General features: G+C 38.6%; 1 protein-coding gene across 1 annotated transcript in view; it reads left to right on the top strand.

Moving 5' to 3' along the window:
• Window positions 1–12567, top strand: part of CNTNAP2 (contactin associated protein 2) — a gene marked incomplete at its 5' end in the record, with an annotated part of 1159740 nt that overhangs the window by 736514 nt on the left and 410659 nt on the right. The window contains one exon of the mRNA XM_082045698.1: window positions 11962–12068. Within this exon, the coding sequence (XP_081901824.1) occupies window positions 11962–12068 (107 nt within the window). The remainder of the gene's footprint in view (window positions 1–11961; window positions 12069–12567) is intronic.

Below are 12567 nucleotides of genomic sequence, written 5' to 3'. Positions count from 1 at the left end.
TATTAATCAAATCTGGCCCTTTCCTCTTGAACAGTCTGTTTCAAGTGTCAAAAATTTCATGACGAAGTATCTGGAAAGCAAAAGCAAAATATTGTGTAAGGATTTTTCCTTCTTTTCCTCTTCTGTTTAAAATAAAACCTCTGAAACTATCTACCAGCCTGTCCTTACTCTCCTGGAATACTAAATGGTAAGCCAGTTGCATGAGCTGTTTCAGAATCAGTGCCGGCAGTATGCTACTGTTTATTTCCTTTCTGGCTTATGCTTTGCGTGCTGAATTTCTGGAGTAAATTTTTGTAACTGAAATATAAACTCTTGAGAAATCAAAGCTTATAATAAACTGAAATACTGACAGAGCCTGAAATATGGTGCTCAAATTGCAGTGCTTAAAAATCAGAAAAATAGAATCAAGAGCCTCTAAACTACTCGAAATTATAATCTATCCATTTTTTTACATGGCAATCACAAGACTCCTAGGAGACACAAGGAGAATAACAGATGCCCAGCAATGAGCTATTCGTAATTAAAATTGAGCATACGAGCATCATGTCATTACAGGTTTTACAGTCAAGTACCTGTTACTAAAACAGTTGTATCCTCATAGATACATTTTTCTTAAAAACAGTTTTGCTCTCAATATAAATTATTTTATTGAAAGTGATGGCCGTTTTCAGAAGCTTGAAATTGTCATCCTTCTTGGAAAAAGCCTGTGTGTATGTTTATCTACATTGAACACGCACATACATGCATGTACTCTCACCTATTTGTTACTTCAGCAGTAAGCCTTTTGGCTTTGAAACAGTCCATTACACAAGTTCTAGGTAATAAATGAGTTGTTTATTACTTACTGTACATATCTGTTTTCAGCAAATTGAAAATTAATTGAATAATAGGTTGTGAGGAGAGCATTGTAGTAGTGTATTTATCACAGTGCTGTGACTGCACTGCAGCAGAGCTGCTAATTCATTGGCACATCCTTGCTTTCAATGTCTTTAGAGTACAACACTCATTGTATTACAATTTATAAAAATGTTATAGGGCTTCTATAAAAGAATAAAATACTGATGTGCACTAAGTACACACACAAAGGACACGGAGATAAGTCAGTTGAACCCATGTGCTTCATATTTCATACACGATATTTTAGCTGAGCATACTGCTGGTTATGGTAGATGGCAGAATTGTCACAATAAAGGAAAAAAAGCAGATTGTGTAGTGTTTAGCAAGTGATATGAATATACTCCATGATGATCTGCAGGAGAAATAACTCATTTCTCTGTTACTATTTATTATCATTGTTGTTCCCAATGACTGCAATAATAAGGAGGAAATTCTACTGTGATAACATCCTGTGCAAATATAAATAAAAATCCTTTTTTTCTGATCCAAAAATATTGCAAACTAAAGCAATGAGAAGTGTGAATAGAGAAAGGAGACAGGGTTAAAAGTGAATATGAACATTATATTGCCTCTAATGAATTATCTTTAAGGCTTGTGGTTGTATGGATCAGCTCAGGAAAAGTGTTCCATGTGAAATAAATAAATTGTGTGTGAATGCCATCTACATCTGATTCATTCATGATTGATCCAAGTCAAATTTCAATTCATGTCTCAGATAACTTTGTCTATATGTCCTTGCCAATATTTAGCAAACTAGGAGTCTGCAAGCACGATAAGCAAGAAAAGCATGCTGACCTCAGCTGCTCCTCTATGGTACAGTGGGATAACTGAAAGTCTTGGTAGGTTTATTTTTGCTCTACCAAGAAATAAGGAAGGTTTGCATTTCTTTCAAACGCCGAAGAAATAAGTGTCCTTGGCTTACGTGTTCTGCTAGGGATTTAATAATGACACTGGCATTTATACCAGTTGTCATTAATAAGTGTCTCAGAAACATTAACTTCCATTTCACGTTCGCTTCATTGCATAGACTATGTGTTTTGCATTACTGCCAAGATCATATTTTTGTTTTGAAGGGGAAAAACCTTCACTGCTTAAGCCGAAAGTGTTTTCTACAATGCTTACAGAGCAGACTCTCCTGGTCATATGGTTACTGGAACCATCCACTGGAATTAACAATTTACAATGTAAACGTTAATGCAAGATGCACAGTTTCTGTCAAGACATCAGGGCTTATCCTAGCTTTGCCTCCAAATCAGTGCTTGTAGGGGAACTTCCAGATTGTGTCTATCACAGTGAAGAAAGTGGCCAGATTCCTGACAGTGATGATGGTAAGGAGTAAAATACAAAATTACAGTGTTTTAGATGAATCAGAACTCATTCATGCCAGGCAAGTAAAATAACACTTGCTGTTGTGTTTAGGAGTACCAGCTTTTTTACAGTAATTTTTAGATAAAATCACGTAGGCAATCTGCACTTTACATGATCAGCATCACTTTTTAGTAGCGCTAAATCATGTTTTACCTCAATTTTCCTTTAAACAATACCATAATAACAGCTGGGACATTGACTTTCAATATGTTCAACTCAAAACCTACCAGGTATGAAATATGGCTCAATCTCATTATGTCACAGCCAGGCTGGTAAAATAGGATGCTAAGCCAAGACCATACTTACATCAATAGTAGTTGATGGTGTCTTATAGCTTCATGATCATCCAGGTGATTCATGTACTATAAATATGCAAAGCAAGACATATTTAATAAGTTGTGCTTTTAGCATATGATGCATCAGGATTTTTATCACCTGTTTGAAGATGAACATGAGATAGCTGTTGTCCCTGGTTGAGACACTAGGGACCAAAATAAGTACAGCAAGAGGTGAGATCTGTTATGGTGAGCACCAAGGAGTGGTGGCCCATGCCCAGTTCTGATTGATGCAGAAAGGAGCTTGTAATAAAATATCACCTATTAGTTGTATAATCATCTTTATTACTGAGTAATTCTTTACATTACAGGAAGAAACATAAAGATTTCTAATCATCAGTTTCTTTATTCCCCAAAAAGATAAATTTAGGAGTAAACTCATTTAAAAAAAAGCTCTATAAAATTGTGTATTTTCCTGGTGATTCAAGGCATTTTAACTCACATTTATTAGAGGGGAATATAGTAGTCACTGTTCTGTATTATATAGGCTGCTCACTGGTCTATGTGCTCTGATAATTATAATCTTCTAAAGAACATGAGAAACTTTTTCCAATTGTCTAACATTGATTATAAAGTGAAGTTCGTGTCATAAAATCTCAGGAGCTGTATTTGATTCAAGTTGTAAAATGCAGAAGTAATAAATAATTAACAAGACATCAAAGAATCAATTTTATGGTTTGTTCTCAAGGCGAGCCAGTATGTTCTTTATCTATTTGAAATAGCAAAAGAGAGGTGATTACATGAATACAAAGTTAATCCAGCCAGATTTTGAACAGGGCAATACTTGAAAAGATTTAGAGATTTCTTCAGAAACCTAGTGAGAAAAACCCATGAGATTCTTCTAGGGTTCCTCAGTGCTTAACACATCTTCTCATATCCCCAAGAGGGCTGAAGTGTGCCACATTGGCAAAGTTAGGTTAGTGACTAACTGCCACTTCTACGTGGTTGTGTAAATAATAAACTCAAATACACCAATCCAAAATCATGTTACACAGAGTAGCTCTCATCTGCTCTAGAAATCCTTAACCTAGTTGCTAACTTGGCAAAGCTCTTCACAGGGTAGTGAAGAAAGTTAAATAAAACCCCATGGGAGATAGGTCATATTTAGAAGCTGGCCTTCCATAACAGTTTATTCTTCCTTTTGTTTTCAGACAGACTTAAGACAGTATTTAAGATAGATGTAGATGTGCTTTTTCCATCAGCTGAAGATAAGGCTCTGCGTTTGCTGAGTAAAAGCATTGTGCAACAGAAATTCTCTTTTTAATCCAGCCTGATTTTTTTAATGAATTTGTGGTTTTATCCTCTGCCTCTGTAAGATTATCACAGCATAGTCCAGTTTGCAGCTTGGGCTATTTCCAGCTAGTTTATTTTGTTGTTCCTCCCCATACCACTCCAGAGAAGATGGACAGCTAAGCAAGTGGTGCCCAATACACCATCTCCTCCTGCCACAGCTCCTGTTAACATGAAGCAAGTGCTAGGAGCTGACAGAAGGGATACCAGGGCTGGGAAATTCCCTCTTGTTAGAAGATGCAGTAGATTCACCCACGCCTGCTTGGCTTCAGCAAAAGTGGCAACAGTTCGGATCGGGCTGTTCAATAGGTGCTCAGACATCAGCCACCATAGATCCTAAGTTATGCATAACAGGTGCAGGAGGTTTTCTGCAACAAATGCAGAAAAATGGGTTGTCCAGCTCCTGTGATTGCTAAAGTGGAACCAGCATAATTTCATTTTAAGGAGCTAATTTGTGGTCTGGAAATAAAAAGCCGTGGAGAAGAAAGGCATAATACAACTCTACTCTGCCATATACAAATTAAAAACTGCATAAATCCAAGAGGATCTCTTGATCCAAATGAGTTAACTGTGGTATTTTTATTTATGCATTAGTCCTTCATTAATCTAATGCAAACAGCTTAGAATAGCACCTTATTGGTCTGAAGATAACATTAAACAACTGTTTGGCAGCCTTTTCTAGGAATATGCCCTAAAGGAACTTTGCTTAACCAAATGTCACTGCATATTTTAATATTGATTTGCTCTTTGTAAATCACAGTCTTTAAAAGTGCAAAGCATTTTGTTTTATTCTCATGACAGAAAAAGTGTGATAATGTTCACCAAGGAAACATGAAGGCCTTGTATTACAGTAAGTGATAACAAAAGGGTAAGTCCTTCTTGGCTCAGGAAGGATTGTTTAGTCTGCCATTGTTAATTATATGCATCTGTGCACAATTAGGGTAGAAGTCAGCAGCAAATGAAACTAGTTTGGGAATTATTGCAAATCTGAATTAATTTTACAGTCCCTCCCATCTGCCCTTTCTGTTGCCTTGCATATGAGATCCAAATCCTGTTGGTGAAAATCTCAAAGTCACTTAGAACACTTGTTACGTTGTAAGAAATAATCTTAAAGGTCAGACCAGCTGTTTTTAGTTTTATTTAGGACACTCTGAAAATTTGGGACTCTCTGTGAAATGGGTGATTTTAGTTTGTTGTTCGTACAGTAGGGCTGTACAATAGCAATGTGTCCTTAATTGGATTATCTTATTGTGCAGTACTATTTTTACCATGATGAGTAGGATGTGTTCTATTGCTTATTAAAGGGCAATATCATTGCAAACAGATGCATACATTTAGAATATTTTTGTGATTGTTGTTACTAGTTTACAGCAGGTCTTTTATGTAAGCTACATACATTAATATTTAGTGATTCAGACTACCAGATGAAAGCATTATTTATTGCTCTTACAAATTATAATCTGTCATGGTCTTCTTGAGTGGTCAGATAGCCCTGTATTGTAAAAAAAAAAGTTGATTTTTAAGCATCTTTTAATAGTCTTTTGTGGGTGTAAATGAAGGTCAATAGTGACAGAACATTGTACTCAACAAGGATAGTAGTATGCATTCTAAAGGATCTTTGCAAGAAAATGTGATAAAGGGTATGGATTTTAAAGAGATATTTGGAGACAATAAAAATGGCAACTAATGGAAAAGTACTGTAAGACCAATCAAAACAAACTGATGGTGGTTAGTTCTGAGGCAGAGCAATGGACAAAAAAGCAAAACAGAAACAATTTGGGAGAAAAATGAGAGGTGAGGTGTAAGCAGGAACATGATTAGGTAGGAATTTGATGATGAGAAGGAAAATATTTAAATTCATGCTAAGAATACTTCAACCCAGCTTATTTTCCATTGCAAAAAGCCTTTAACGTTCTGTTCAGGTCTACAGAAATATTCATGCTGTCATTATCGCTGTAGCATTGAGTTATTTTCAGAACAGTAGTGAGCAGTACATGACAAATATCACTTGTGTGTAGTTCATTCCTTCTTTTGACCTCTCACGTAGAGGAGTAATTGCACAGGTGAATGTTTTGGTAGTGATTCTTGGCGTGGTTGTTTCTAATTTATATATGCAGAGGGTTAGTTTAGGTTATGTCTACACACAAGCTGTATTTTGCACTTACGCTAGCGATGGGCAGAGTGAAGGGCAAACAGGAAGAGAAGGGAAAAGGCAGGGATCAAAGGGAAAAGTCTGTGTTATACAGCAGAGAATAGTGAGATTTGTGATGGTTCTTCAGTCCTGGAGGACTTCTATTCAACAGTCTGTGTGTGGCCATCTGCCTGTTTGACTTCCTGCACAAATGAACTCTAACCTTGAGAGCTGGAGTCAATAACTGTACACCTTGGGCACAATTTGTCTTGGGAAGCTAGTTAATGTATTAAACATCACTGCCCTGGGAGAGTATGGGCCTCTAAAAAGACTGAGGTAGTGACCAAAACCTGTTGACTCACAGAGGTTAAATAGCAGTCACACCACTAGGAAAATGTAATCATATAATGAGAAATTAAGAGACTGAAAGTAATGCTTTCTCGTTTTTATGGGATGAAAATATCTAGATTAGAAAGGAGTCTGGGAAAGTCTCTGAGGCTGTTCTCCTACCCTCAGGCAGGACCAAATATTTTTGAGTAATACGTGATGTATGTTATTTTGAGTTGTTCTTGGAATACCTTTTACCACTAAAGAACCTTGTTGCAAAGACCCATTCCCTGAGGACATTTATAACAGTTTGTAACCTTCCTGTTTCCAACAACTTTTTGTACAGTTGAAAATTAGTCCTTGCTTAGATCTGCTGAATACGGTGTGAGGATTTCTTCATGGGTCTTTCATATCACTCTCCTGCTTACATCCACATTATGAGATCCCTTTTCTTTTGCTTCTTTTTTTGTTTTTTCTTGTTGGCAATAGTTGGGTAGGTTCACTTAGTATCACTGTACCGTATATGGAATTCCCTAGATCCCTTTTTGTGAAATTGCTGTCTGGCCAGACTCTTCTGTCCATGCCTTGGTCATTCCTACCTCCACGTTGGACTTCTCTTATGTTCTAGTTATATTGTCTTGTATTTCAGTCTAGTTTCTCAAAATATTTTCTGTTTATAATCTACAGTCCTCAAAAGAGCAGCTTCTCACAATTTCATATCTTCATGCGGAAGAAACATCTTATTGGTCCCAGTTCATTTGGCACAGGCAGTCCCCTATGTTTCTGGCAGGGGGAACTTAGGCCAGTACTTCTAGTTGCCATATTTCCTTGGGATTCACAGACCATTCACTATGATCTGACATCTATATATTCATTATTGATGGGGGAGGACCCTTAGTAAAGATGACAGGTAGAAGTAGCCTGATTGACAGTGAAATATGTCTGAACCATAGTGCTGTTCTTGGTTGCTCCAAAGATGCGTTTGGGAGAAGACAGTGTTTCCTGCAGACTATGTGAGCATCCTGTTCTCAGTTTTCTCTCTTGGACAGTCTAGAGGTGTGGTGAAACTTAGTGGTTTACTAGATATTTGTGTATGGCATCTCTGAGGAAATATTAAAGCTTCAGGCAATGTTAAACCTTCAGTGCATGGATAGGCCATTTGTATTCCTTGTGCTAGGTATATCTGGGCAGATAGTGAGGAAGAACTTCTAATATACAGTTTTTTCTCATCCTGCTGGAAGGTCAAAGTTTCAATCTGTAGTTTTAAAACAACAGTTGATTAAAACAGATTTGTTACAAATAGCTTGGCTACAGGTAAAGCATAAAAGAGGCCACTTTTCCAAGTGGTGTTTCGTAGAAATACCATATATACTTTTAAGAAGGAGGGTATTGTTGAACATCAGAGGAAAATGAAGGGAATGGTATGGGTTTTATTTAGGAATAGAAATTGGGACTTTTTCTTTGGCCTTTGTTGTTGAGGACTGGAAAAAAATATGCATTCTATAGGATAGTTACAGTACTTAAGGTAAAAGGTGAAAGTCTATGGGTTGCCTCCTACCACAGCTGAAAATGAGGCAACAATATCTATAACAGTTATTATTGAGGAATATCGTGAATATTACTGATTAAATATTGCTAATAAATCAGCAAATAACAAAGAAATGAAGGAATAGTCATTACTTAGGATGGTAGAGTTTTCTGTTCTTGGAGAAGTTAGATGAGTGGTCAGCAGAACTGCCACCTTGGACTTCTGAAGGGCAGACTTTGATCTGTTCTGGCTGGTTGCAGAGTCCCTTGGGAGGCAGTCCTGGAGGACTAAGGAGTACAGGAAGGCTGGTCTCTCTTCAAGAACAAATCTTAGAGGTGCAGGAGCAGGCTGTCCCCATGTGCCGGAAGGCGGGCAGGTGGGTAAGAAGGCCGGCCTGGCTGTAGAGAGCTGTGGGTGGAACTTAGGAATAAAAAGACAATTTATAACCTTTGGAAGGAGGAGCAGGCTACTCAAGAGGAATACAAGAATTCTGTGAGGTTATGCAGGGGGAAAATTAGAAGGGCCAAAGCCCAACTAGAGCTGGGTCTGACTACTGCTGTAAAAGGCAATAAGAAATGTTTCTGTAAATGTATCAGCAACAAAAGGAGGACTCAGGAGAATCTCCACCTTCTGGTAGATGTGTGGGGAACCACAGTGACAGAGGATGAGGGAAAGGCTGAGGTACTAAATGCCTTCTTTGCCTCAGTCTTTAATAGTCAGAACAGTTGTGCTCCAGGTACCCAGCCCCCTGAAACAGAAGACAGAGATGGAGAGCAGAATGAAGCCCCAGTAATGCAAGGGGAAGTGGTTAGTGACCTGCTACACCACTTAGACACCCACACGTCCAGGAGGCCAGATTGGATGCATCCAAGATACAGACTGGTTACATCCTGAGGGAGATGGCAGAGGTGATCACTAGGCCACTATCCATTATCTATCAGCAATCCTGGCTGGGATGGAGAGCACTACTTGTGCTCCTGATCCCTTGACCAGTTGTCCCAAGGCCCTGAAGTCTCTCTGGATCGTGTTTAGTTTTCCTTTTCAGTTTCATCACAGCCTACCTGAAAAATTACTAGTAGGTAGTAGTCTGAGGGCCTAACCAGGGCAGGAAGTTTCCCTTTTACATCTTTAACCCTGGCCCCAGGGAGGCAGCAGACTTCACTGAGAAGTGGATCTGGCCTGCATATAGGGCCTTCTGTTCCCTTTAGAAGGGAATCTCCTACAACCACAACCTGCCTTTTTTCTTGGCGGGAGCTGTTTCGGTGGAGGGTGCAGGGTGACTGACTCTGAGGCACCTCCAAGCTTGGTGGAACCACCTCCCCCAGTGTTGTTGTTTGGTTCCACTTGCAAGGCCTCATACCTGTTTCACAAGGGAAGGTGGAAGGGTGGGGTGGTCACAGTAGGAACAATCCTCCTTCTGCACCAGCCAGGAACTTGCTTCCATTCCCCCTTATTCCTCAAGTTGCTGCATTCCTCATCCTGAGCCTCATGCCTGTTGGAGAGAGGCACCTGGGAAGGTGGGATGGGTAGGGGGTGTTTCTCCTGCCACCCTGAGTGCGGACTTTCTTTCGTTCATCCCTTTCCCTTGAACAGCCCTCCTCAGCCAAGCAAGGGGAGCATACAGAAATCCCTTTATCTTAGTTTCTTGCTAGTCTTACCTGCCCCTGGGCAGCCAGAGCTTGATCCCACCAGTCAATTTCCTTTTCCAGCTCTCTGATACTTCTCAGCCTTTCCACCTCTTCTCGCAGCTCTACTACCAGGCTGAGCAGGTCATCCACCTGCTTGCACCTTGCAAAACTGTTCTCTCTGTTACCACTCCATACCAGTGAAAGGCTCTGACATGCTGTGCGGTTGCTCTGTGGTCGCTGCTGGGCTCATCATTCGCTGCTGAGTGTTGTTTCTGTTAGTACAGATAAGTATCTGGTTTTCATATTTCCCTAGATTAAGTCATTTACCTCAGTTATATAGTCAGTAATGCAGAATCTTTACTAGTTATGGTATAGTAACAGTGAGTTATGCCACACTAAAACGTGAAAATAGTTGCTGCCATTATGTGTGAGACTTTGTTTAAATAGCTGGCAGAATTCACATAGAAAAATATTTAGTTTGGCCATTGGAAAAATACCTTTAAAGTAATGTGTGTTCAAATGTAAACGAAGAAGAAAATGCATCAAAAGCAGTTACTTTGAAAGGGTGGAAAAAGTACAAAACCATACTCAGATTTAGGAACTTCTGTAGATTTTTATATCCTTGAATAAAAGTTACTTTTATGAGATTAGTTTTGAAATATCACTGCTCTCTACTTTACCTACTCTTGTACCCACCAGATATGGATTCATATAAATTGTTAATTGTTTGGGCATTTAGGAATGTGCTATTACGTGCTCTTGTTTGTCTTCTGTGATACTGAGAACACAACAGAAAGTTATCACCACTGATTAGCTCTATCTGGGCATTTAGCCTGCCACACTTACAAAACTAAATGAATTTGCTTAAACCATGTTTAAAACATGGTTTATTGAACTGTGATAATTACCTCAGGTAGTTTCATTGTATTTTATTGTGAAAACAAAAATTTTAAATGTTTTGTTTTTTGCTTTAGGGGAGCATTTTTTAAGCATTATTTTTAACCAAGCCAGTATTTTCTGATCTTTTTGAAAAAGAAACAATGGGTAGCCTTGACTACTCTGGGATGATATAGCATGCAAGACATCTATGTTGTGTATGTTCTGAGGTACTTGTGCATGCATGAAACTAAAAATCTTTTATAAATACAAGTGCACAATGTTCAAGTCTCTAATGCATATCATGACATAGGTTATTCTTGTAGTTGAGTCATGTATGCCAATGCTGTTAATGGGAACTTGAGCAGATATGAGAATGAAGCTTCTAGGAGATTCACCCAGATACTTTCAGTTTCAATAAATTGCCATATATAAAAGGAAAGCTGTCCTTGGGTTTTGTGTAATAGAGTATTGTTAACTATCACAGGATGATGTGATGAACTTCAGATTTATCACAGAGATAAGCATACTTGATTTGTAATGGCATTTGTAAAAATATTTGAATTTGTTTGTCTAATAGGGGTTCTCCTAATTTTTATTTTTAATATCATAATAAGAAATGTAGTTCATAAATTAGATTTGGCCAGCTCATCCTGAAAGACAAGCTCCTTTAGTTCTTGATAAAAAATGCAGAACCTGTACTCAGTCTGACTGGAACAAATTTAAAAAGAAAAAAAAAAAGATTATTTGAAATTGTATTTCAAAGCCCTCTCAAAGAAAAGGAATTTAATAGTTTCAAAAGTGAAAGTACATGATAGTTCCCATTTTTATCTTTGATAGAAAAGAAACTGGCCAAACTCAAATCTTTGAAAACACATTTAGATAATATTTCAAACAATGTGTTCTGCTATAACTTTGTTTTTTTTCTGTTCCATTTTTTCTTTTTGCATTCCTTCCACTCTCCAGCAACAGCGTAGCTGGAGAAGAAAAGCAGGTGGATGGGGGAAAGGTGAACAACCCTTGCCACAAATCCCTGTGAAGAAGAAACTTCTACAGCTTTTATACTGAAGCCTATTGTTCATTTTAATAATGCAGCATTAGTAATTTCCATTAGCCAGCAGGATCTGCCTCCACTTTATCCCGTTGCTGGCAACAGAAAGATAAATAGCAACTGACTGGCATTCTTTCTTTCACTTTCAGTCACTTGTGGGACTGGAGTCCTTGAGGCATGACACCACCTACACAGCAGGAAGAGGTGTGATTGGTGGTGTTCTTTTTGTTTTGACAGCGAAGTACCAGTCTTGCATAGTTTAGTACCCTAATTTATGATGGGTGTATGTATTCCACCTTTATTGTGCCTTTTTTTGCTGTTTATGAAAGGGTTGGCAGCAGAGCGTTGATTTATCATCTTCTATGCATTTGTGTGTTCAGATATAAATTCTGTTAATCTGCCTAAAATAACAAGGATTAATTAACAGGCAAGGACATGATACACCGCTTGGGTAGCTCACAATTTACCTCTGTGTAAATCTTGATGCTCATTTAGGTTTTTCTTTCTGTCTTTGCATCTCACCCTTACAGGTGTGTGCCCAACCACTGTGAACATGGTGGCAAATGCACCCAGACGTGGGACAGCTTCAAGTGCAATTGTGATGGGAGCGGATACAGTGGCGCCACTTGTCATAACTGTAAGCCATCCTGCTGTTTTGAAGTTGCAATAGAGTTGGGAAGACACTGATGTCTTTTGCTTGAGATAAAAAGTTAGTCTTCCTCTGTGGTTGGTAAAAATCCTGAAACTTTTTTGGAAAGGAGGTGTGGGCTTAATCATACTCTACATTATAAATGCATCCCTATGTAGATATAGCACTGTGCTGCACCATGGAAGGGACCAAAGCAGTACAGCTGCATTAGTTGGGTGTACTGAGCAAACACATTCTCACTAATTGCACACCAGAGTTTCAGGTGGACACAGTGAATCTGCCCTGAGCTGCTGGGGAAAGCTGTTGACTGCTGCTAGAGAGATGCTTGTTCCGATTGCTAATCCCAAAGAGTGTTCACATACTGATTACTGGCCACTGTAAAATAAGATTATTTACTCTGTTGTTGTGAGTTTCTCAAATAAGAGTATTTCTTATGAACTTCACATGCCCTACACTATTAAAGCACAAAAAGGTACAGTGGCTCTTT

Source organism: Streptopelia decaocto (assembly GCF_964273445.1).
Source record: "Streptopelia decaocto genome assembly, chromosome: 2".
Lineage (NCBI taxonomy): Eukaryota > Metazoa > Chordata > Aves > Columbiformes > Columbidae > Streptopelia > Streptopelia decaocto.
The sequence above is the reverse complement of the archived record's forward strand: the minus strand, read 5'-3'. Positions and strand labels throughout refer to the sequence as shown.